The following is a 23,151-nucleotide window of genomic DNA, read 5'->3' on the forward strand; positions in this document are numbered from 1 at the left end:
ATATATTCATACAAATAACATATCTTTCTTTCTACACGTCGTAAATAGAGAAGTGATTAAACATTATAAAAATCGAAATGCACATACATAAATTTAGCGTACAAGAATAAAAGTGATAGCGCTTCGTAAAATATATTAATCATTACAATAGTAAAAATATACACATAGCATAAAATGGACAAAAACAAATAATGAAAATATAGTGAATAATTATAGCTCTTTAAAAATTGTTCTGGAGAACAATTAATTTGTGTTTTTCAATCATCGATATCTATTTTACAAAACGTTTTACGGTAGAACAAGTAAATAGCAGAAACGTAATTACATACACTCAAAAAAATATTTTGCTAATGTAGATAGATTTCTAGATGTCTCGATTAAAATTTATCGCTACTTTTTGTATCTGTTAGAATATTGTTTGTCACGTATAAAATTTATAGCAGCAATATTCTAGCAATACCTCTAGAAAATTTAGATCCCATTGTCAAATATTAATCACAAATATAATTGTCCTTGACAATAGGCCTTAAAGATAGGCATCGCAGAAAAATTTTCCGTCTAAATTACACTAATAGTACAGATATAAATTCTGGCTCTGTCATTTAAATCGATTAAGTGCAAAATATATGCAGTATCACAGTATTTGCTAATAATTTATCTGTTTTAGTTAATTTTGTACACCTAGAAAATTTTTGTTCAAGTTGCAAGATGATTTTTTTGAGTGTAGAATAGATAAAACCGTATGATATATCTTAGGTTCTACATATTATTTATCGCTTTACATTCAATATAAGAAATGCTGTTCTTATTGAATGACGCGTAGGAAGAAACGCGAGAAAGGCCATCAGCTCCGGAAATTCCGGGATATTGCTGATGATGTCCCGCGACGCATCGCCCGTCGAGCGTCGTTGCCGGGCAGGAAAGAGAGAAAAAAATTAGAAGAAAACACAAATGCAATGGACGTTCCTATCGTAAATCATCGTCGAAAATACAATAATACAGAGAGAAGGAGAGATAAAAGGGAGAGAGAAAGAGAGAAGTGCACGAGCTCGCGCCATAAACCAAATCGCATCGCTTGACTCCGCTTGACCTCTGAGTCCGGTTGACCTTCTTTAGGGGCTTTTGTGCGACACATTTTGGTCGCTTTATCCCTTTTTCGACAGATCCTATCGCGCAGGGCCACCGGTTTGCAATTTTAAATAGACGCGTCTGCCGAGATACTCCTCAAGGTTCTCCGCAGATTCGAGAGATGATAGGCTAGATATGCGGAGCTCATCGTCTTTCGCTGGAATATCCTCGAGGGGTGGATTATCGGTGGAATTTCGGTATGCGAGATTGCAAGACATTAGCAGGAATTATTATGTAAATAAAATATTAATAAATACACTAACTTGTTTGAAAAATAAACTTTCCATTGCAGTCTATAATTACATGTTAATTAAATAACGATTAATTTTAATTTTTTAAAGACTTTAAATTAATATTTCGAAAGATGAAAAATAAATAATTGTTACTGTGATTTTGCATCTAAAATTTCGCGTTTTATTCTTGGTATAGACTAGACTATTTGTTGCTAATATCATTTTGTCATAAATTATAGCGAGCATTTGTTTTAAAAATTGGTTATTTCAATTAATTACACAATTCAATTTAGAAATTAAATTATATACAATAATTCAACGTATACTTTATTTTAATATATTTTTTGTACATTAAAGTAAGGAAAAATTGCTCGAAACAGTGTATTATATAAGTTGCTTTACAATATTATTAGTAATTTATAATGCACTGTTAATGGTGAAAAATACAATCTCATTACTTTGATATTAAAAAAGATAGTGTTGAAATCTTTGTGTTTAGCGGTTTACGCTTCGGGTATAATGTTATATACAATATATTATATCATCACGCAAAATAATTATATATATATATACATATAGAGGAGAGAGAGAGAGAGAGAGAGAGAGAGAGAGAGAGAGAGAGAGAGAGAGAGATCTGAAACGCCAGCTTTCGCTTTTGTTCTCGCACAAAATAGTCCCGCCTATGCCAAATCATGCACGTGCGATCATAAATTGATAATATCAGTAGATTAACTAATATCGAGTTAGTTTGCATAGCGCACATGCTTTCACAGTGCATTAATATAGAATGCGTTCCCGTTTCCTCATGCAGTGGTTTAGCTTATCCTAAATGACTATACATTTAAAAAATGATTATTCAATTTTCAAAATTACTATAATGTATATGCATAATGTATTGTGCATTGTGCAAGCCATAAAATTATATAGTAATTTATTACACATCTATAATAAATCTATACTGGCACATTTCCCATAAACGATATATTTCTTACAGAATAATAAATGATAATAGTATCACATAGTAATATTTCTCTCCCTTTTTCTCGAACGTATATATATTATATATAATATAATAATTATTATACATAAAACAATATATTGTTATAATTTTTGTAAAATATATATATATATATATATTTTTTTTTTTTCGGACAGGCAATGCACAATGAAAAAGAGATCAATCTGAATATTTTTAAACATAAGATCTCGATCTTGTGGAGACGCATTTTCAAAGTTTGAGTTTCTGGTTCACAAAATAAAGATTTGCTTGCTTTTATTGCATCACATTTTGATCCAATTAATCGTGATAAATATTATAAAGAAACGCATAAAATTACTAATATAAAAAGATTAAAAATTTAGCCAACAAAATAAGAATTACTTCTTCTTGTTTATTTTTTTTCTTGTTAATATGGATGCATTAGATGCAATAATTATTTTTACACTTTATATCTGAACAATATGTCTTTTGTTTATTTTTTTACTACTTGTATTATTGTTAAAAGAATTCATCCATCTAAATGCATCTCATTTTCGACCAGGATCTCGAATAGAATCTCATCAATTCTTGCGCCTTAATCTAAGTAATACAGCGTAATTTGTGTCAATTTCGAACGTGACACGTGTACTTGAGGCAATATACGCCTCTGCAGCGCGATACCCGTCTATCGATGAGGAAACATGGAATGCATCTGCATTCCACGTGGTCTCGGTTGTTCGTATGTAACCTCGGACTCAAGTGCGTAACTTGGAGACTTTATTTTCGTCACCTTTCTTATACCACCCTCCTCTCTTTCTCTCCCTCTCTTTTTTTCTCGTGCTGCAGTTATCAGATCGTGTTGCACACATATTGGGATACTTTCTCGGCCCGGTCCCGCGTCGTTCGTGCCGCGCCTGAAACGAGTGAAAGTATTCGGAATTCTTGCGGTCAGTTTGACTCGTGGGCTCGCCACCGAGGTAACTTACGCAACTCGTACAGTAACAGGTGTATTGCATGTGCAATAACGTGTTTGAAGGATCCAGAGGTCGTTTGTACTCACGGGCGGAACAGACAATATACTATTGCTACGCGAAGCGTAGACAACTCTTTGAGCGCTTTCCTTCTTATAATTGACAAATTACAACGTCGTAAATCTTCGCGCGTAACTAATGCTTACAATTTCAAAAAAAAAAAAAAAAAAAAAAAAAAAACTTGCGTCATTATTTCTATAAATTTCCTTTACAAAATTTGAACTCGAAGTTTGTCACAGTCCGTGATTTTGTTGTGAGTTTAATGTAAATTTCGAGCAATTTCACGATTTCACGACTTCGAGAACATGTTCTTAAGATTATTAAGGATATTAATATCACGCAGATTGTTATAGACGCGCACGGGGGAGGGGGGGGGGGTTAAGATAAAGAAACGAAAGGGCGATCACATTTTTTTTCCATGCGGTTCAGGAAACTGACAAGGTTAAACGCGACCCCGACGATCCGAGAGTCGAGATGGAGACTCGAAAAGGATACTCGGTCGATTCACCGGATGCACGCGATCATGTCGGTGCGGTTCGTTCGACATGCATCGGGCATGTGCCCGGTTCTGTTTTCGCAGCGGATCCGAGCGAAAGCGAGCGAGCGAGCGAGCTTGCGTTTTCAAGCGAGACGAGAGCACAAGGTTAATCCGGTCGCTCGTTCGATGCTAATTACGTTGCTCCCTTTAATCGCTCGAAAATCACGACGTCTCGATCGCAGATGTAAAACCCTAATCGGGACCAATTGTGGAGAATCTCGAGAGATACTCTTTTTTGTAGAATTATAAAAGTTTCCTCGATTTCTCCTCGTACTTGACGTCAAAATTGAATCTATTTTAATCTCGTCTCTTACCATTTTCTAATAATATACGTTTTCTTTTTTCGAAATACAAAATATCTTGCGCTTAAAAAAATGATCTTGAATCAAATTGAACAAAAATTTTCTACGTGTAAAAAATTAACTGGAACAGATAAATTATTAGGAAATACTATGTGATACTACACATATTTTGCGCTTAATCGATTTAAATGGCAGAGACAGAATTTATATCTGTACTATTAGTGTAATTTAGACGGAAAATTTTTCTGCGATGCCTATCTTTAAGGCCTATTGTCAAGGACAATTATATTTGTGATTAATATTTGGCAATGGGATCTAAATTTTCTAGAGGTATTGCTAGAATATTGTTGCTATAAATTTCATACGTGACAAACAATATTCTAACAGATACAAAAAGTAAATAAATTTCAATTGAGACATCCAGAAATCTACCTACATTAGCAAAATATTTTTTTGAGTGTGGTATATATTTATATCATTTGAACGCGAATATATCGCGTGGTATATATATATATATGTGTTTTTCTACATTGCAATAAACGAAGGCATAACTCTAGATGAAGCCAAAAAAGATATCGGCTAATCTCGTTCGCGCGCTCTAGTAGAATTCTTAGCTTATAAATAAATTATAGGATTTAGCCAATGAAGCGAGGTTAGCAAGTGTCATTGAAACAGTACCGTACATTGACCCCAGCGAGCGCTTAATCGCTACGACGTAATTAAATGTAATTAAACACAGCGCACAAAACTGGCTGAGAACCGGCTTAGAAATATGTGTTTATATGTAACAGCTATATGATTATCTATAACTTTATATACTCGGATGTAAAATGCTCTAAAGTAAAATATCGTAGAGTAACCGATCATTAAAATCACTATTCTTATCCTATTTCAAAACGTCCGGGTATGAAATTATTACTTTCCTTAATAATGAGCTATTAAATTATCGATAATACTCGTAATCATTTTGAACAATTTTTGTGGTATATTTGTATCATAAATTATTTTAAAGTCGTTCTTTTCTTTGAAATTCAAGGCTTCTGTAAAAAAATCTATCAGATAAATTATTAATAAAGGTTTTTACTTAGGTGTTAAATTCCTTTAAACGGGAATTATTACACTAATCACAAACAGTATCCATTAAAATTACTCTGTCATATACTAATTTATATATTTCTAAGGGACTTTAAATTTATGCCATATAATTAAGATACCGATTCGAGTTTACATTGAATTATATGATCATTTGAGGAAAGACCAATTTCTATTGTAAAAGATATGAAAATATAATAAAAATAAATAAGATGAAATAGATTTAAAAATCTATACGCAAATATGTGAAATAACGGATCGGATGAAGCGCAACATTTATATTGCCGGGAAATATACCTGGGAGGTACATTTTGGTTTTGCTATACTTTTTCTCTCATATAAGTCGTATCGTCGGGTCTCTGCAGAGGTGCATCGACGTCAGATCTTTCACGGGATGGGGTCAGGATTTGGCGGTGCGACAACCCGCGCGAGAAAGCCCGAAATAGCAGCGTACCACGGGTAGAAACTTTGCGAGTTATAGTTAGCTCCTCTTATAGTTAGCCGCTGACTAGCATGCTGCAGAATGCGAAACGAGAGTGGTGTGCGTTTCTTTCTTCCTTCTTCTTCCTCCATCTCTCTGCCGAGTTCGTTTCAACACATAAGTTTCTCCTCTTCTTCCTCTCAATTCTCGCTTCTAGACCTTGCGTCGCTCTCTATCTCGCTCCCCCTCCTTTCTTTCGCGCTCGTCGCGCGAATATATTCATCTTTCTCGCGTTCGACTCGGCTCGAACTCGCGCACGTAACGGAATCTCGGGGAAAACGAAAAGAAAGCAGAAGAAAATGGAATTGAGAAAAGGAAGAGGAGGAAAAAGCAGATTTACATACTGCGGATGTAACTCTCGCGACACAAACAATTTATCTGGAAACTGGATGTGGACTGGAAAGTGGATCGCGTATCCTGTCACCGCAAGCAGCGTTCGAGGCGTCGTTTATTTACATAAATAGATGACCATTCAGATGCCTCATTCGCTAAATATTAAATATTGTATTCCGCCTCATTGGCTGCCACGTTAGTTAAATACAATTTGCTTCGCGCGAGTTGTTTCCCGTTGAAGAGAATTAACTTACCATCCGGCTACATCTCAAGTTTATTAATCTTACTTCTATTGGCGGGATAAGTAATCACTAATATTTATGCATCGCCGTTAGAACGCGTTTAAATCAATTAAAGATGAAAGGAGATGCGAATATAAATCTTTATCTTTGTTTTTTCTTTTTATTTTTGACAGAAAGCGCAAATAAAATAAAATATAAATATCAACATATATATATAATGTAAATATTAATATATAATATATAATAAAATATAATGTTGTTATATTTTATTATACTACGTATAATAATTATTATATAATCACTATGATATAATAATATCGTGAATCATCATCTTTTTCTTCACGACTCGATAATTCTCTCCGCCATATTTGGCTTGTAAGTTTTGAGGAAACCATATCCAAAGTGTATTACAAGGGTTATTAATCAAGCGTTACACGGGGATATTTAAATTGATTAGCCCAGGAATACGCGGGAAGTAAATTTGTTCCATTCTCTCCTTTCGTTCGTCATTGCTTTATCATCGCCGTAAATCGTGGAGGGTAGATATCAGCGTGACACATACTAAAAGGTCCGTACACCTTTCTTTTAAGAATACACCTCTTACTTGAGAACCCAAATTATAACCAAATCGAACTATCGCATTTATCACGACCGCCGGAGACATAAATTTAATCAACGTCGTACCTTCAACACCTCCATGGTGCGCACGAAAGTGTTTGCTGTATCTACTCCTGTCGACGCTTCGACGAAGATACTTAGGTATTTACCTAAGTGTCGATATTCCTGTATAAATACATCAGCTTAAATTAATCACATGTGAAGAAACTAAACAAAAATTACAAATCTTTACTGCCAAGCAAGAAACAGCTCTCTTCCTGATTAAAGATATAATTATTAATGTAAAAATTAAATATAGAAATAATATATATATATATATATTTTTTTTTTTTTTTCATTTATTATATGCAAACATAATTTAGATAGAGTTAATATCTATTTTATATACGAATTAGTTTCTTTTTTTTAAAGGAATAAAATTTGTTATATATTTCTCAAGTAAACTGTCTGCGAGAGACAGACTCAAACAGAATCAAGTATTATCCTTGGTCGAGGATGAGCAATCAAGCAGAGTGAGAACATCTGGCACAATCTTTCACGCTGTCACTATCGGTGCTTCCGGCTATTTTATGCGTACCCATCTACCTGTCTGCAGTTCGGTTCACCGAATTAGCCGCTTCTATCTGCTTTTCCCGATCGTTCCGAAGGCGAGTCGACTTTCATCGTGCTCATTCCTCGCACTTTTTATATCGTCGTATATCTCGATAGACCACATAATATTACGCGCGTTTCTGCGAGAGCGTGCTATGAGAGCAGGCTGTAAACCGGCTGTAAGCAGCTTCGCGTTACACCTAAACGTATCGTCGCGCGATTAAATGAATTCAGATGGTTATAGCTACTGGATACGGAGATTACGTCGAAGGTGATCCTGATCGTATTCTACAGGAAAAGCCCAGCCTACTCTCGTCTTTTTTCCTCCATTTTCTCTCCTCCCCTCATCGCTCTAGCCCTCCAGGCTCGTCACTTGTTCTCTTCCTCTCTCCTTCTTTCTCTTTTCTCTCTTACTCTCGCTGTAACCATAAGAGCGAACGGAGGAAGCGACCGATTAAGTTTTTGTTCGCTTGAGAATTAGAGGTCGAGCGAAGCTGATGTCGAGACGGCGAAAGAAGCGAATGAAGGAGGAAATGAGCGAGAAAGAAAGAGAGAGAGAGAGAGAGAGAGAGAAAGAAGCGATCTGGAACCGAAGAGGTATACGTACGAAGGAGCAGCTATCGAATGAGCTTGATTCCAGTCGATTCTCCCTCTATAATATTAAGATCGTCACGGTAGAGTCTCCTCGCTTCGCGGTATCTTTGTATTCTTTCTCACGCCGTGACTTCTTTATTCTTCCGTCAGTTTGCGATGCGCCGAAAAAGATGTCTTGTCGGTCATGGCTAAACCACGAAGTACACGAAACAGATCGAGACGTCTTCTTCGATCGGCAATGTTGACGGAATCCGCGGTATCACGTGTTCGTGATTATAAGCAGGTTTTATAACGTCACGTGGACGCGAGTCAACTGCAAACTGCATAAATATCACGTACATTGATATCGATCATAGTTGCAGAATGAGCTGTCAGATAATAATATGTTCTTTTACAGACTTTATTTTCCTTGACATAATTTCTCGAACTATCCACCGTTTGTGAAAGGCCTAATTTATTCATTGATATTTGCGGCGGTTGTAATTTGGTGTAATCGAGTATGTATTACATTAAAACTAATAACGACGAAGGGAGATATTTTGCCTCGACATAGACACTTTATATAGCGAAATTTTTTTTTTCTTTTTTTTTTTTTTCTTTTGTCATCGTTTTAGTACGCAATATATATTTTATTCCTCGTCAATATATATAAAAGTTCGATGTAATCAAGTTACGCATGCCTGAGGTAGTATCAATATTGGTGATGTTTAATAGGAAATTTTACCGGATACGGGATAGGGGAATCATTTTTCTTTGTTCGAATAATTTTATACATATTTTCTTCTTTTTTTATTATGGATATATCTCTTGCTGGAACACAATATCATCCTTTCTCTCAATTATCCATCTCTTTCTTTTTCTCACTCCTCTCTATCTTTTATTTATCATGCATACGGAGTGAAACGTATAATTTAATCATCTCGAATATTTTTTGTTGTTAGAGCACCGACGCAAATTTTTGTTGTGACGGAATTCACGACTATCGTATTTTTTTTTTATTAGTTGCATCTTCGACGCTACAAGATTACCTTCAACTTTTTTTTTTTTTTTTTAATGAAACAAACAGATCGCATCTCTCTGCTAACAAGAGTGCATTCAAGGTAGTCAAGTTATGCCGTCCATCTCCATTTATCATTATTTGCGTCGCGCATGTTTTCAGTTGATATAATAAAAAAATGGATTCTTTTTTTTCTTTTTTCTTTTTAATAAGAGAGACGAACGTGAAAAAAACGCAAACCCGATTCAGCAATGCTATAAGTAAAACGCGCGTGTTGAAGTTAACTATTTATTGGCAACGACGGTGGCTATAATAGATTTATTTTATACGAGAATTGCGCCGAGAGAGATAAATCTCGCACGCGCAGGATACAGGGGCGTGTACGCATAAATAAGGCAACGTGCGTTTCCACATCTCGTACCTGATCTCTCGTCAAACACGCGTTCTACCTGCTGACCCCCACGCTGCGGGCAGGATAACGCGCGGGGTCAACCGGCACGCGCCGGTATCTTACCGGTGATATATCCCCTCTCTTGTTTGATCATTGCCGTCGGAATTACTTTCGCCTGATGTCTGTCGGCGAATTTCTTTGTCACATCATGTCTATTTCGATATCAATTAAGAAGGTCATTAAAATTAACGTTTGTTTCGGGCTCATGCTCAAGTTTAGAATCAAAATTTACATTTGTAGATGTTTCTCGCTCACTATTAGGTAGGATTTTGCAAAGTTTTTTTTTTTTTTTTTTTTTTTTTTTTAAATAAATGTAATTTTTGCAAAATGGATGAATTGAGAAATTAATAATCAATAATTAAAATAACATTAAATAATTAAAATGAAACAACAGTTAAGAAGTCTAGCGTGTAAATAAAATTATTTAAAAATATAATTCATTATTATCACTATTTAGATTATGTAATTATAAAATTCTTTTATAATAATGCAATAAAATGCAATATTTCATTGCTAAGAAATAGAGCTATTTCAATTTAGGAGATATCTACGGCTATATATTTTTATATATTATATTTCTTCCATCAATTTTAAATATTATTAAAATATATAAATAGAAAGCACCTCTATATAAATGCAGTCTCAAATAACGACAGGAATATCACGAGTTTATACATCTAAGAGCAGAAATATTCAGAATTGGAAAAAAATTATCTATTTTCAATTGTCCGACGCGCGACGTTAACGAGGCGTGTTTTTAGTCGGTCCGTTAAACACCGTAATGCTGGCTAATAAAGGCTTATCGGTATTAAACGTAACGCAAAAAGACGCATGCTCGTGCATCTCTCGCTATTACACGCACAACGGAGCAGCGCGAGATCATATAGGCTTGCGCGTTGCAGCGGTTTACATCGCGGCATAAAAAAACTTATTTACGCGTATACACCTCTCCTTTTCCTCCTCCCTCTCTCTCTCTCTCTCTCTCTCTTTTTCCCTTTCCCTCTTCTAGTTTTTCTTCGCGCACGATGCGTGTACCCTGGTGTACCCCTCTATCCGAATGGATGATGCAGCGCGTTCCTCGCGCCGCTGCACAAAGGATTCGGTCCGCGCTGTCTTGAACCACCTGATTTTGCATCCTCGCAATCGCACGTACATTACATTCGCAAGACATAAGAAGCTTCCTCGAAGCGTTTGCGGCGCGATGCAGCCAGGAGCTACAGTTATAGTAACTGGATGCTGTAATCTAATGTGCACGATAAGCGTCGATAATACGTTCGAGTTTTGGATAAGATATAACTTATGCATCATCGTCGTTTTTTCCTGGTGACAATTTGCGTACTTAAGTGTACTGGATATACAAAGAGAAATATGCTCAATTATTCAATTTTATGTCGTCACTATTTCTGTAAAACGTAAACTTGTAAATATTGTAAATTTTTTTATACAGATATACTTTTCGGTCTTCGCAGTGATAATTGTGGGAAATTGTAGATCAGTCAGGCGATAGTCCCCGCAGTATATTTTGGAATTTAAAATTGTGGCGACGACGCGGTATGCGTCTAGGAAATTGGCATCATCACGTAAACGTGGCCCTGACATTCTCAGACTGGTTTCGCGAAAGGAAGATGTCAAATCTCTGTCAAAAAATAAAACAATGTTAAATTTCGTAGGCTTGTACTTCAGAAGTGGATATTTCATTTTTGAAACCATTTTCGGGTCGACTTTTTCTCTCAATTTTTTTTGCGCGCACTTTTAAATAAACACTTAAAATTTACATATTCTATATTTTAATATATCTTTTTCTCTCTTTTGAAGAGAGACCTCGTTCTTCTCTTCTCAAGAGAGTCGCAAACGAATTGAGAGCGCAGTTAATTTGAATCTTTCAGACACGGCCTTCCTTGCTTTCGCCCTCGAGCGTTCTTAGGTAAGAACCGAGTTTTTATGACTCTGTAGATCCCGTCTCTCGCATTCGAGTATATATGTATATATATATATATATTTTTTTTTTTTTTTTTTTTTTAATGAGATGATTGCGTTTGCGCGGATTTTCAGGCACGGAAACATCGGCGGAAAAGGTCCGCGACGAGCGAATGCATAAAATGGTGAATCATATCTCCGTTGAAGAAACTAGATCATTAAGCCAAGCAACCTTGGACTTCTTGCCAAGTTCAGTGCACTGTCCGGTCGACTACGCTGAATATACCTATCCTGGCAATGTATTTGCTTCTCTCCTTCCAAGGTCTAGTCGCGTCTCTCTTTCTCTCTCCCTCTCTCTCTCCGCGTCCCGGTTCCCTCATCCCCCCCCCGTACGTGCGTGCACGCACGCATACGCACGTACACACGTAGGCAGAAGCCTCTCTTCGCACACCTCTCCCTTTCTCTCTGTCTCTCTCCTCTCACCCCTTCACGCCACCATGTGACCGCTGCGTTTTTCTCGGACGTCGCGGTCGTTCCGCAGTACCAGGAGTCAGCTAGGCCTATCCTAGTTTTTGCCTAGGCCTGGCCAAGTTGCAGTCCGGCTGCTGCCGCTGTATTTCAAACCATCTAAGGCGTCGACTACCCTCTACCTTATACGACGATTACATATCCGTAAGCGCTTCTGCACCGCGCGGATCCAGATGCGCCGTAAGAAAGGCTGGAGAAGAAGAGACGAAAGAAGGGCGTTCGCGGACGGTGATAATGCGCTTTTATCTTCCGTCGTAAATGCTTCACGCCTATTGTTCATGCTTACAATTAGCAATACCGAGTACTTAGACTGTTGAGACTTTATCTGGCGACAAGAGATATAGGATAGAAAAAATGTTAAATATATTGATACCAAGAGTTTTTTTTTTACCACATTGTTGAATTTTGTGGAAACGAGAAATTAGTATAGAAGTAATTTCTATTGAATAATTATATTATGTATTGTCAATATATTTTTTCAATTTAGAACGTTTTTCCGACTCGTAAATTTAATTTTATATTTAGAATAGAATTAATGAGATAATAAAATAGATTTATAACAGTAATCCTTCTTTCGCGCGTATTAGTATAATAATCGAGAGAGTATTTTTAGATATTACGTCATGTTTAGATGTAAAAAAAAAAAAAAGAGAGCAGAATCTTTGAACGCGGATGTTGGTGATAATAACGGACATGGTAATAAACGCGGAATATACCATCAGTTTCCATTGTAAATCTTTGATGGGCTTTTCTCTTTGAAAGCGAGGTCATCTAACCGCGACACACTACCCACCAGTAAGTAATGTACAATAAAAAGAAAAAAAAAAAAGATTGTCATTTGAGGCGACTGTCATACTTTCACGATACGTTTGTGCAATTTTATGTATTTACATATATTTTATGTATGTACATATCCTAGAAACTTAGCATTCAAATCACTGATTCGAATTGAATTTCTTTTACGAGAGGAATTCTCTTCCCATCGGATGTGTGCCCACGATTTGTTAAACATTCTGGATACTAAAAAATTATTTTATCCGTAATAAAATTTTTATCTCAGAATATCTTAGTTTTTTAATGGATTAACATTATAAAAATATTATAAAACCTCTAATCTCCCCGCGAGAATCAAATGAAACAACGCAGGATAATGCGAGACCGCCCGAATAGGAAGTTCGCGTTGATCATTCTGCGCCGGAGAGTGTTAAGAGCAGTAAACCCAATTATCAGCATTTTAATAGCCAAAACGAAACGCACAGTCTCTCTGGTTCTATCAAGATAACGATTCTCCGCTTCCGTCCATGTTGGCGCATCGCATCGCGTTTCTTCCTTTCTCTCTCTTTCCGTATTTCTCTAAAGAGAGAGAGAGAGAGAGAGAGAGAGAGAGAGATCTCGTTGATTTTCCGTCGAAAATCCACCAGTAAAGAATTCCCGACATTACGGTATAAAACGTCGAGCTCGCTCGCGCGAGACGCTCGATGCTACGCTGACATTTTTCCACGTGTCTATTTAGAACCGCACGCAGCCGGATCGCGCATTCTTCAGACACGAGTCAGGGTAACAAGGCTTTAATCGTTTCGAAAATTACATCGCGCACGAAGCGTACCGTAGCGGACATTACGACACGGACCGCGCTATGTTACACGGAATCTCTTGGCAAAACGCTACCTTCAACGTTTCATGGAAGTATAAAGGCAGGGATAACCGTGGAAAGCGTAACGGGTATATTATTAGCATTTTGATCTTTTACGCGAATTATATATCTTTGTCTGCGCGTACTATGAGTTGGATCAGATAGCGTAATAAACACTTTTATACATATGTATGTACAAGATGTCGCGGACACTTACAGAGAGTGAGTCTCTTCACCCGCGAACATCGCGATAGATCTTTTTTACTCAATCTTTATTAATTCAACGTTAAACATTTTACGAAATGAATTTTCAATTCAAATCGGAAAAGACTGTTGTTACTTTTATTTGTCCCATACATCTCATACACAGTAGGAGAAATTATTTTTATATAAAATTTAAAAAATTAGATTATATTTTAAAATTGCTTTATAAAGTTTTAGTCAAAACTTTTTTTGAAAAAAAATTTTGTTACTTTAATCACTCTTGAGGCTTTGTGTCGAAAGATATGAAACGTGATAAAGAAAACGCGTAAAAAATATATTTTTGCGTACATATTTATTGAGACTGTCCTGTCAATCAAACGCAACAGAGTATTCGAGCCAAGATAGCCGATATTTATCGAGGACTAAACTTCGAAAAAAAAAAAAAAAAAAAAAAATGAATAAACCCTCGTAACGTCGCCCTTATGCCGCGCAACATCCGATACCCTTCCGTTGGCCTCTCGATTTGCTTGTACGTGGACAATGTAATATAACACCTGCGATACAGCAGGAGTAAGTGAAGCGGTCTGTTGGTGACCAACGCGTGATGTCCTGGTGTACTCTATCGACGAAGACCGATCTCCTTTGAACAACACATCTCTCGACCAATATTCCTTTATCGAGGCACGTCAAAAGGACTCCGCTTCAAAGTGTAATTATAAACGCTTTTGTATATATCGTTATTTGTAATTAATTATTTTCCCAAAAGCAAACTTTTAATCAAAAATTTACTCTGCGTTTTTTTTCTTCCTTTTTTTTTTTATATTTTTTTTCTTGACAGTATTTTTATTTTTGGTTTATAAAACACGGTTTTCTCTCAATGTTGTGAGAAGGTTCTGTAGATCGTGTGAAAATAATAAAAAATAAACGTCATGGTTAGTTACGACTTGTAACGAATCCAAATGTCTCAGGAACGTCAAAATAGATTGTTTTCCGCTGAAAATAGAAACGAGGGGAGTATTTTTATACTCGCGTCGTCATTTATCACTCTCGACACATTTTCTCGATCACAGTCCTCAGACTCGGCGCTGTCACGAATAAAAAGTTGCGGAAGCAAAAGTCATAACGGAGCATGTGCGAGACATAGATGTAGCGTACCTTGTACGTACATAACGATGGACATAAAGCAGTAATAAAACGCAAACTCCATACATGGAGTGTACAAAAGTATAACTCTCTAAGAGCGGCGAGTCGTGCGAATAACGTGCCATCGATAATACCTTTCCTGCATATCTCAGGATACACGAATGATCATTTGTCAAACGCGAATTATTGGGATGCAGAAAATAGGAGCAAAATTAGTAGCATTATATTATCAATTATACATTTATTTATACTTCGAGAAGACTCCTAAGGAAATATCGTTTATCACACGGAAAGTTTTAAATTTTTGACAGATGCAAATAGATCGAATGTAGCGTATACATGTGCTCACAATAGTTGACATATGTTGCATCACGCATGCTATTCTCCAGTGTCATCCACTCTCGTCACACACACACGCGTCTTTTTTTGTTTCGCTGTATAGATTGCATTGAGAACTTAATCGCACGTGTATACACCGGAAGTACCCTCGGGTTCTCCTAATGTATCTGTATGGCACGAGGCACGTCGCGGAAGTGCAGCTCATGAAATGTAAATTTGTCCCGCGTGTTTTACTGTGAAGAGCGCGCCGTCGATGAAAGGAGAATATAATTTTTCTCGATATTTCTAATATGTATCACGATATTATGCATATAAAATTAAGAGAAAGAAATTATATTATACAACATATGTGCATAATCAAATAATAGAACATTTTTAGATCGAATAGTAAAAAAAAAAAAAAAAAAAAAAAAAAAGAAAGAAAAAAAATACAGATTCTAATAAACAATTTATTTTTGTCACATTTTGACATACAAGTTGTAACACGCGTATGCGTATCTATCGCAAGGATATCCGATGATTCTGGGATAAGCGATAGAAAGTACGAGCTGTCAATTGAGCGGTGAAATCAGGAATGTCGGTCAATCTTTCCTCTTCCGCGTCGATAATGCTGTCCGAAAGCCGCCGATGCAGCATCGTCGTGTCTACGGCTATGGCATTACGTGAAATAACGCAATATTCGATGGCTGCGAAGATGCATGCGAGCATGCAGTTTCTGCACACGCGAGACTTTCTCCAGTCTCGCAGCGTGCATCGTAAAGTCACTTATTTCGCCCGCGCATTTTTCTTCGCTATCGCGTCCGCAGTCTTCGATGTCACGACGTAATCTTCGCTCCTCTCCTTGTCGATTTTACATATTATGGTCATTTCAAACGGCTGATGATAACGGGAACTCCGAGAGTAAGAAGACAAGAATAAATTATTGGATTTACCCGATACATAAAGTATGGAATGTCATGTGTACGGAATAGTTACGTATATTAGACTTAATAGAAACAAGAATGATGAAAGATGCATAAATTTCACGCCTGTCGAGTGCCGTAAAACAACATTTATTTATACATGTCGTTAATTTATAGTAACAATGATCATCGAGAATAACAATGCGACGACGGGAGAAAAATTTGAAAGAGAAAGAGATGCAAGAGATGATAGAGAATAGAAGTACCGAGATGCGCGATAACTTTCATGCCAAGAAAGCTGTTTTCGCCTGCCTCCTTCTTTTTACCTGTGTGTGCAAATCATCACGTCACCACGAGAGCATGAGACTGAAATCCGGGAACCTTGACGAGGAAAAAAATAAATAATAACAGGCGGCCTTCTCTCTCTCTCTCTCTCATGGCGGTCGCTCGCAAGTTAATTTTGCTCTCTCTCTCTCTCTCTCTCTCTCTCTCTCTTTTTCTCCATCTGTTTTCTCTCAAGAGTGCATTCTCAATGATAAACTGAATATTACTTATAAGCTCGTTAAAACTGATAACTACTTATTTAATAGATGCTGTAAAATCACGAAAAGAACTGACGACATCGTGTTATATTAGTGAAATAATATTACGATGTCATATTACTGTCAGATATCACAATTATCCTGATTGGCGGTAGGTCGGTTTCTCTTTTGAGAGATTCCCGACGGATGCCATTAGTCGGGCGATAAATGAAAGATCCGTATCTTTTCGCCGCAAAAAAGTTTGTCGAATACCGATCGTCAGACATCGAACGGTAAATTGTACTTGGAAACTTACGGAGAGACATCGTCGCTTCTGTTACATACTTTGTAACGAGTCTCTCTTTATCTCTCTCTCTCTCTCTCTCTCTCTCTCTCTCTCGCATTTATTTTCGACACACGGATAAAGTGTAACATAAGTGATTCTTTGTTTTACATTCAATCGTACATTCACATCTTTCGTTTTTTTTTTTGCTTGTTGTAAAAAATGAATGCCTACTCATTCTTTTCTTAAATGACATGTATTAGAGTAATTCAATGAACAAGGTAACATTAGCAACTGTTTTGTTATCTTATTTATTGAATTGTCCTCGTATAATATTACGTCAATCATGAGTATCCAAATTAATCTTTCTTTTACTTATTTAGTATCAATTTCCAGCCGTTGCACTAATACTGTTAATAATCTCCAACGTGTTTAAATTGTACAAATTTGATCACAGTCCTTTTTTTAAATTAAATTAAATATTTCAAATTAAATAAAATAATTTTTTTTTTCCCAGCTAGGCAAGATGTTCAAACGCTTGTCAAAGTCAAGACGCCATAGCGCCGACGACGTTGCCCTCTCTTTGTCGGGTTCCACGGTTCCATTGGACGAGCTGTCGGAGATTTCGATGCCGCGTGACAACAATCAGGATCTGAACACTGCGAACTTGCTGAAAATCTCCAGGTATACGCGGAGGAGCTGCGGCGATACGGACACGATGCAGACGTTGCTTGAAGTGAAGCAGGACAGTCAGCAGGATGTCATCGAGGCTGACTATCAGACGGTTACGGCGGTGCCGGCCTTCATCGTCGAGCATGATCCGGGTAAGCAGCGAGGTAAGTCGTCTCGATGATGATGTTTATCTGTGTCTCGGCGGTGAAATCAATTTGATGCCTTATCGCTTCATTAATTACGTCTTCTCGTCTCTTTCGATTTCTCTCAAATCATTATCACTTTTTTTCACTTAATTTTTTTTTTCACTTAACTTTAATTAAATTGAAAGTCAGCGGAGATTAGATTTTTAACTTGGGCTTTTTTTTTTTTTTTTTAGAAATGAGATTACTCGTTAATATTTACTGATACATAATCTTCGGTTGTCTATATCTCAGTAAAATATATGATCGTAATCTTTACGTGTTTTACGTTTTAAAAATGTGTATAAAATTACACGTTCTGGTTTCGGGGTGAACGGCTAACGTGTACCGCGTGCGAAAGCATTCGCAAACCCAAAATGATTGTAAATTACTGCTTTGAACAATACGGTACGCCGACATCGTGTAGCGGATCTGAGTATAATACTTTTGAACTGGACTCCATGCTCCGGTGACTTCAATGTCCTCCTGCTCGAAGGAGGATGCAGCGATGCACAAAAAGTACCGCGCGTCGCCTTGTTGCCGACATCGTCGATCTCGCTTCTGTTCCGAACGGCCGCGAATTACCGCTAATCCAGGAAAACATCGCATCCTTTCACTAATCACTCGTTCGGCGCACTTGCCTCGTTAGAGCTTTGTGCTCCGACATACTCGCGAACGTCGATTTGCGTTCACCACTTGCTTTAGTAATAATCACCAAGATCATACTTTTCTTTTCTGTTTGTATATTTCAACAGAAAGTTTACCCTAAACTTCTCTTTAAAATAGAGAGGATTAAACGAAGACAATTATCAAAATTATCACAATTATCGAATATCTTAATTTTTCGATAATAGATAACAGATAATGGTTAAAATATATTATTAACTCAGATTATTCTAATCCAATTTATTTTGCAGGAACAATTCAGCTTGAAAATTGCATACAATAAGTAGAAAAAAATGTATCTTCTCCATTACAATATTAATTAAATTAATATAAAATTCATTATTCAAATGTAAATGATTTATTTAATTTTATGCTTTTTGATTAGGATGTGTTTTGTTCATTGCTGCACAATAATCTGTAAATTAATAATATTTTTGAAAAATGCTATTGTAAAAGATATGTACAGGACGTAAGTTATGTAGTATATACATCGCCTTTTACCTGTGCATTGTACCGTTTGGTCGCAAAAAACGTGTGTCCAATACTCGAGAGCAGCCTTTTAATCGTTTCTCGTTATGTAGAACCAATGTGTCGACGATGTGGGCCCGTTAGTCGGGGTGACACCTCGAAAAAGTAGTCCCAAACTACGCGGAACCGCTGTTACGCGAGCACGTATATGGTGACCACGAATCTCGAGAACGACGTATGTCGAACGCGGGTGGTTTTTCGTTCCACACGCGTGTGTGATGGCACGCTACCATTTCAATGTCTTACTCCCTTCCACCTTCTCGCCCTTCCTCGTCGAAGAACGATGTGTATAAAACAAACCCGTCCCTTCGTTATTCGATAGTTATTGGTTAATTTATTGATTATTTATTTTTTTATAATTAACAAATTTATTATATTATACTACTGTAGTGTATGACATTATTAATTATGTTGATGTGAATATTTTATTTCAAATAAATTTAAATAATGTTTTATTACATTTTTATTATTGCAATAATTATCAAATTATCGTGATATTATTACAGCATGGAATTAGTATTTGAAATATCTTTGTTGTTTAAAGATATATGAAAATTCATTAGGCTTCAAACTGCAGACTACTGTATTTTATTATATTTTAACTAATAAAAATCTCTTAATATAATATTTAATTATAAACATATAAGTATAAGATTATTAATGATTTTATCAATATTATTTTATTCCACAGTGTCGGGTCTAGGAATTTGGGGTCGCAGAATGGGCAGGAAGATCGATTCGTTTCGGCGAACCAGATCTCGCGAGACTATCTGTTCCATTACGGAAAGATCTGACAGTACTGATCACCACGGTGTCAACAATAATAATAGCAATAGCGTCAACAACAATAATGCTTGTACTAGTAACAATAATATTAATGTTCAATTGAGTAAGATGCACGTGGACGAAAAGATGAACAGAAAATCACCGTCAGTTTGTAACCGATCTCCATCTCCGTTCAAATCGTTCTTCATTCGGATGGGTTCCACCGGAATGCTCAACTCGACCAAAGCCAACAGAAGATCTCAGAATATCGAGGAAAGATCGAATTTACCGGATAAGGAGAGTTTATTCCGGAGCTGCAGTACCAGTCAGTTGAACAACAGTCCGACTTACGTGAAGGGCGATGATCCCTCAGAAGGTATAGACCTGCAGATAGCTGCGCGAAAGGACAAAACGATGTCCTGCGACAACTTGGCGGGTCATCGAAACGATGAAAGTGTCTTCGAAGCTTCTTGCGTCTCCACATATTCGCTGGGCGGACCCTCGGTGAGTTTCAGTACTTGCGACCTCGAACAAACCAAGGACGAGTCGTTTATGAGGAAAAGCAGCAGTTGCGACCTGAAGGAGGCGAAAAAATCCAACTTCCCTTACGCTTTCTTGCGATCAAAGTTATCTGTGTTACCGGAGGAACGTCACGGTTCGTCATTCACCAAGGACGAGAGACTCTTTAAAACAGTCTCGGAGGAGCACTTCCCGACTCTGCAGATCGATGACTCATATATCGGTACAACGACTCTTGGACGAAAGAGATCCAGGATCGGATACGTCAGCCGAGGCGACAACGCGAAGAATCGAGAGACCACTTCGCGACCAAGTCGGACTTCTTGCGCGGAATTCCAAAGGAATTCCAGCAGATACGAAGCCGACAGGTACAGCCTGAACGCGAGCCGCCTCGAACGAATCGAGGCTGGTTTTCAGCAAGAGGGCATTGCGACTTGTTATAGCTTGTTTGACAGCAGTTTACTGTCCCTTCGGGAGAATGTTGAGTTTCACGTTGAGGACACCGCACGCGACAAGGTGGACTTCACCGGTAAAATAGAGCTCGGGATTGCCTCAGAGAATTGCAATGTGGACCTTGACGTGATGGCCGCTATTAGGAATAACCGGCGAAATTCCGTGTCGAGCTGCGAGCAGAGACTATCGTCTCACTATGTCAGTTCGAATGAGTCCGGATACGATAGTGATGGACCGCGAGGTGAACCCGTAATAGCTTCCGAGAACGAGGGATTGAGCCTCAAGACAGGCTCTGACACCAGCAGCGTCATGGACTCGGAATCGGAAAAACCGATAAGGAGCTCGACGCCTAGCGAGTGCCAGGATCAGGATGCTGGGAAGATCAGGCGAAATTGTGACGAGAATAGATCGGACGCGATCTCTCGGATGAGTATCGAGAGGCTCGACGGTCTTAGATGGCATCGGAGCGGCTCCGGAAGGATGTTGCCTAGCATTCATGGGACGTCCTTCGAGGAGGAAGCTGTGTCGCGATTGGAGGCCACTCAGCTTCCGAATTGCGAGGATAGGTTGAGTGTCTTGTCGAACACGGCGAAGGTGTCGGACGTCTCGCCTCATCGCATGAGGTTACAGCAGGATAAAACGAGATTTCTAAGCGATATTATTCAGCCGTTGACGCGAGTACGACGATGTTGCCCGATACAATTGCACAAGAGGGATCCTAAGGAGAGTCTAGGGATTCGATTGGCGCAGCAAAGACTAGGTGATCTACGATACATCGTCGTACAACTCGAAAGCGACGGCATTGCTCATAGGTATATGTAAAACATTTATGGAAAATATATTTTTTAGAACGTTTTAAGAGTATGAAAATAATGAAAATATAAATTCTGTCTCTCTTTTTCTCTGTATATTTTAAATTACTTATTTTGTAGCTTTCATATATATGTTAATATCTTTTATTTCTAATAATTTTCTTATAAGTTTTTAATTTTAAGAAATCTCTTTTTTTATCACATAGAGAAAAAATATGGCTTTACCAAAAATTTTAAAAAATTTATCAGTATTTAATATTATATAAATAATAACTAAAATAATAAATAAATATTACCTATTTATTTATTATAAATAATAAATTTAGTTAAGATGAATCATTACTTTGATTACAGGGACGGCAGATTGAGATTAGGCGACGAGATCGTGGAGGTCGAAGGCAAAGAACTACGAACGCTAGAAAGCCTCGAGGAAGTTCAGGAGTTCTTGAAATCTTTTACCGGTAATACGATACGACTAACGACGGCTTACGAGGAGACGATGCCGCAAATGTACGAGAATCCATCGTCGAGTACTTTACCCGGCGAGTATGAGTACCTGGAAAATGCGAGGAATCTCTCTGACATGTCGTTGATCGACGCCGAAACGAATCACGCTTCCTCGTCAGTAATGGAGACAACAAAGAAGAAGAAGAAAAAGACAACCGACGTTGGCGCAGAGTCGAGAAAGAGACCTGATTTCCTATCCCTTTCCGCGCATTTATCTGAAAATCAAAAAGACATTAAAGACAACGGGCCGGAACCCGTGACGGAATCGCAACAATATCTAACGAAACACATAGCTAGGTTTGAGAAGGGTTACGGTAAACCCAGTCTGGGCTTTAGCGTCGTTGGCGGCAGAGACAGTCCGCGGGGCGACATGGGAATTTTCGTGAGGAGAGTCTTTCCCGGAGGTCAGGCCGATACTTCCAAATCGTTGTTTCAAGGTAAACTCCATCTTCAAACCTTCAGGCTGCTTATATATTCTCCTTCAGTTAATACAACATATACACTTTTGTTTCTTTGCTGCTTTATATTATATAATCTTGAGAAAACAAATGTTAAATGAACGTCCATGAAAGCATTAATTACACAGCATTTGTTATGAGATTTTAATGTCTTGTAATTCTCAAGGAATGCAAAGTTTGATGCGCTTCTGTCGAATATTTTTCTTTCCGAAGCTATTGGTCGTCGGGATAAGGGAATGCGCGTGACGACTGGCGCGTCGAACGCACGTCCGACGCTTCTCGTTGTATTCACGACGATGCGAGAACGACCGCGCCAGACAGCTGTCGAATCTTTAATTCGACAGCTAACGCAGCGTGCATATCTAAACAGTCGCGGCATATTCTACCGTTTTTCTTCTCGTCTTTTTTTTTTCTTTTGTCTTCTTTTCTCTTTTCTCTCCCGCTTTTATTAAAAGAAAGACGATAGTTATAGCATTATTGGCAGCGACGGTGCTGTTTCCTGATATCTT

The 23,151-nt window shown here is 37.6% G+C and overlaps 1 protein-coding gene across 2 annotated transcripts in view; it reads left to right on the forward strand.

Moving 5' to 3' along the window:
• Positions 1-23,151, forward strand: part of LOC140666530 (uncharacterized) — a 31,579-nt gene that overhangs the window by 7,347 nt on the left and 1,081 nt on the right. Inside the window, exons 4-6 of one of the 2 annotated variants that reach the window (XM_072893803.1) lie at positions 17,598-17,904; positions 19,820-21,677; positions 22,032-22,621. In XM_072893803.1, coding sequence (XP_072749904.1) covers positions 17,607-17,904; positions 19,820-21,677; positions 22,032-22,621 — 2,746 coding nt within the window. In that variant the 5' untranslated portion in view covers positions 17,598-17,606. Of the gene's footprint in view, positions 1-17,597; positions 17,917-19,819; positions 21,678-22,031; positions 22,622-23,151 lie in introns of both variants that reach the window. The other variant, XM_072893802.1, reaches the window with a different exon arrangement.

The sequence above is a fragment of the Anoplolepis gracilipes genome, chromosome 6 (assembly GCF_047496725.1).
Source record: "Anoplolepis gracilipes chromosome 6, ASM4749672v1, whole genome shotgun sequence".
Classification (NCBI taxonomy): domain Eukaryota; kingdom Metazoa; phylum Arthropoda; class Insecta; order Hymenoptera; family Formicidae; genus Anoplolepis; species Anoplolepis gracilipes.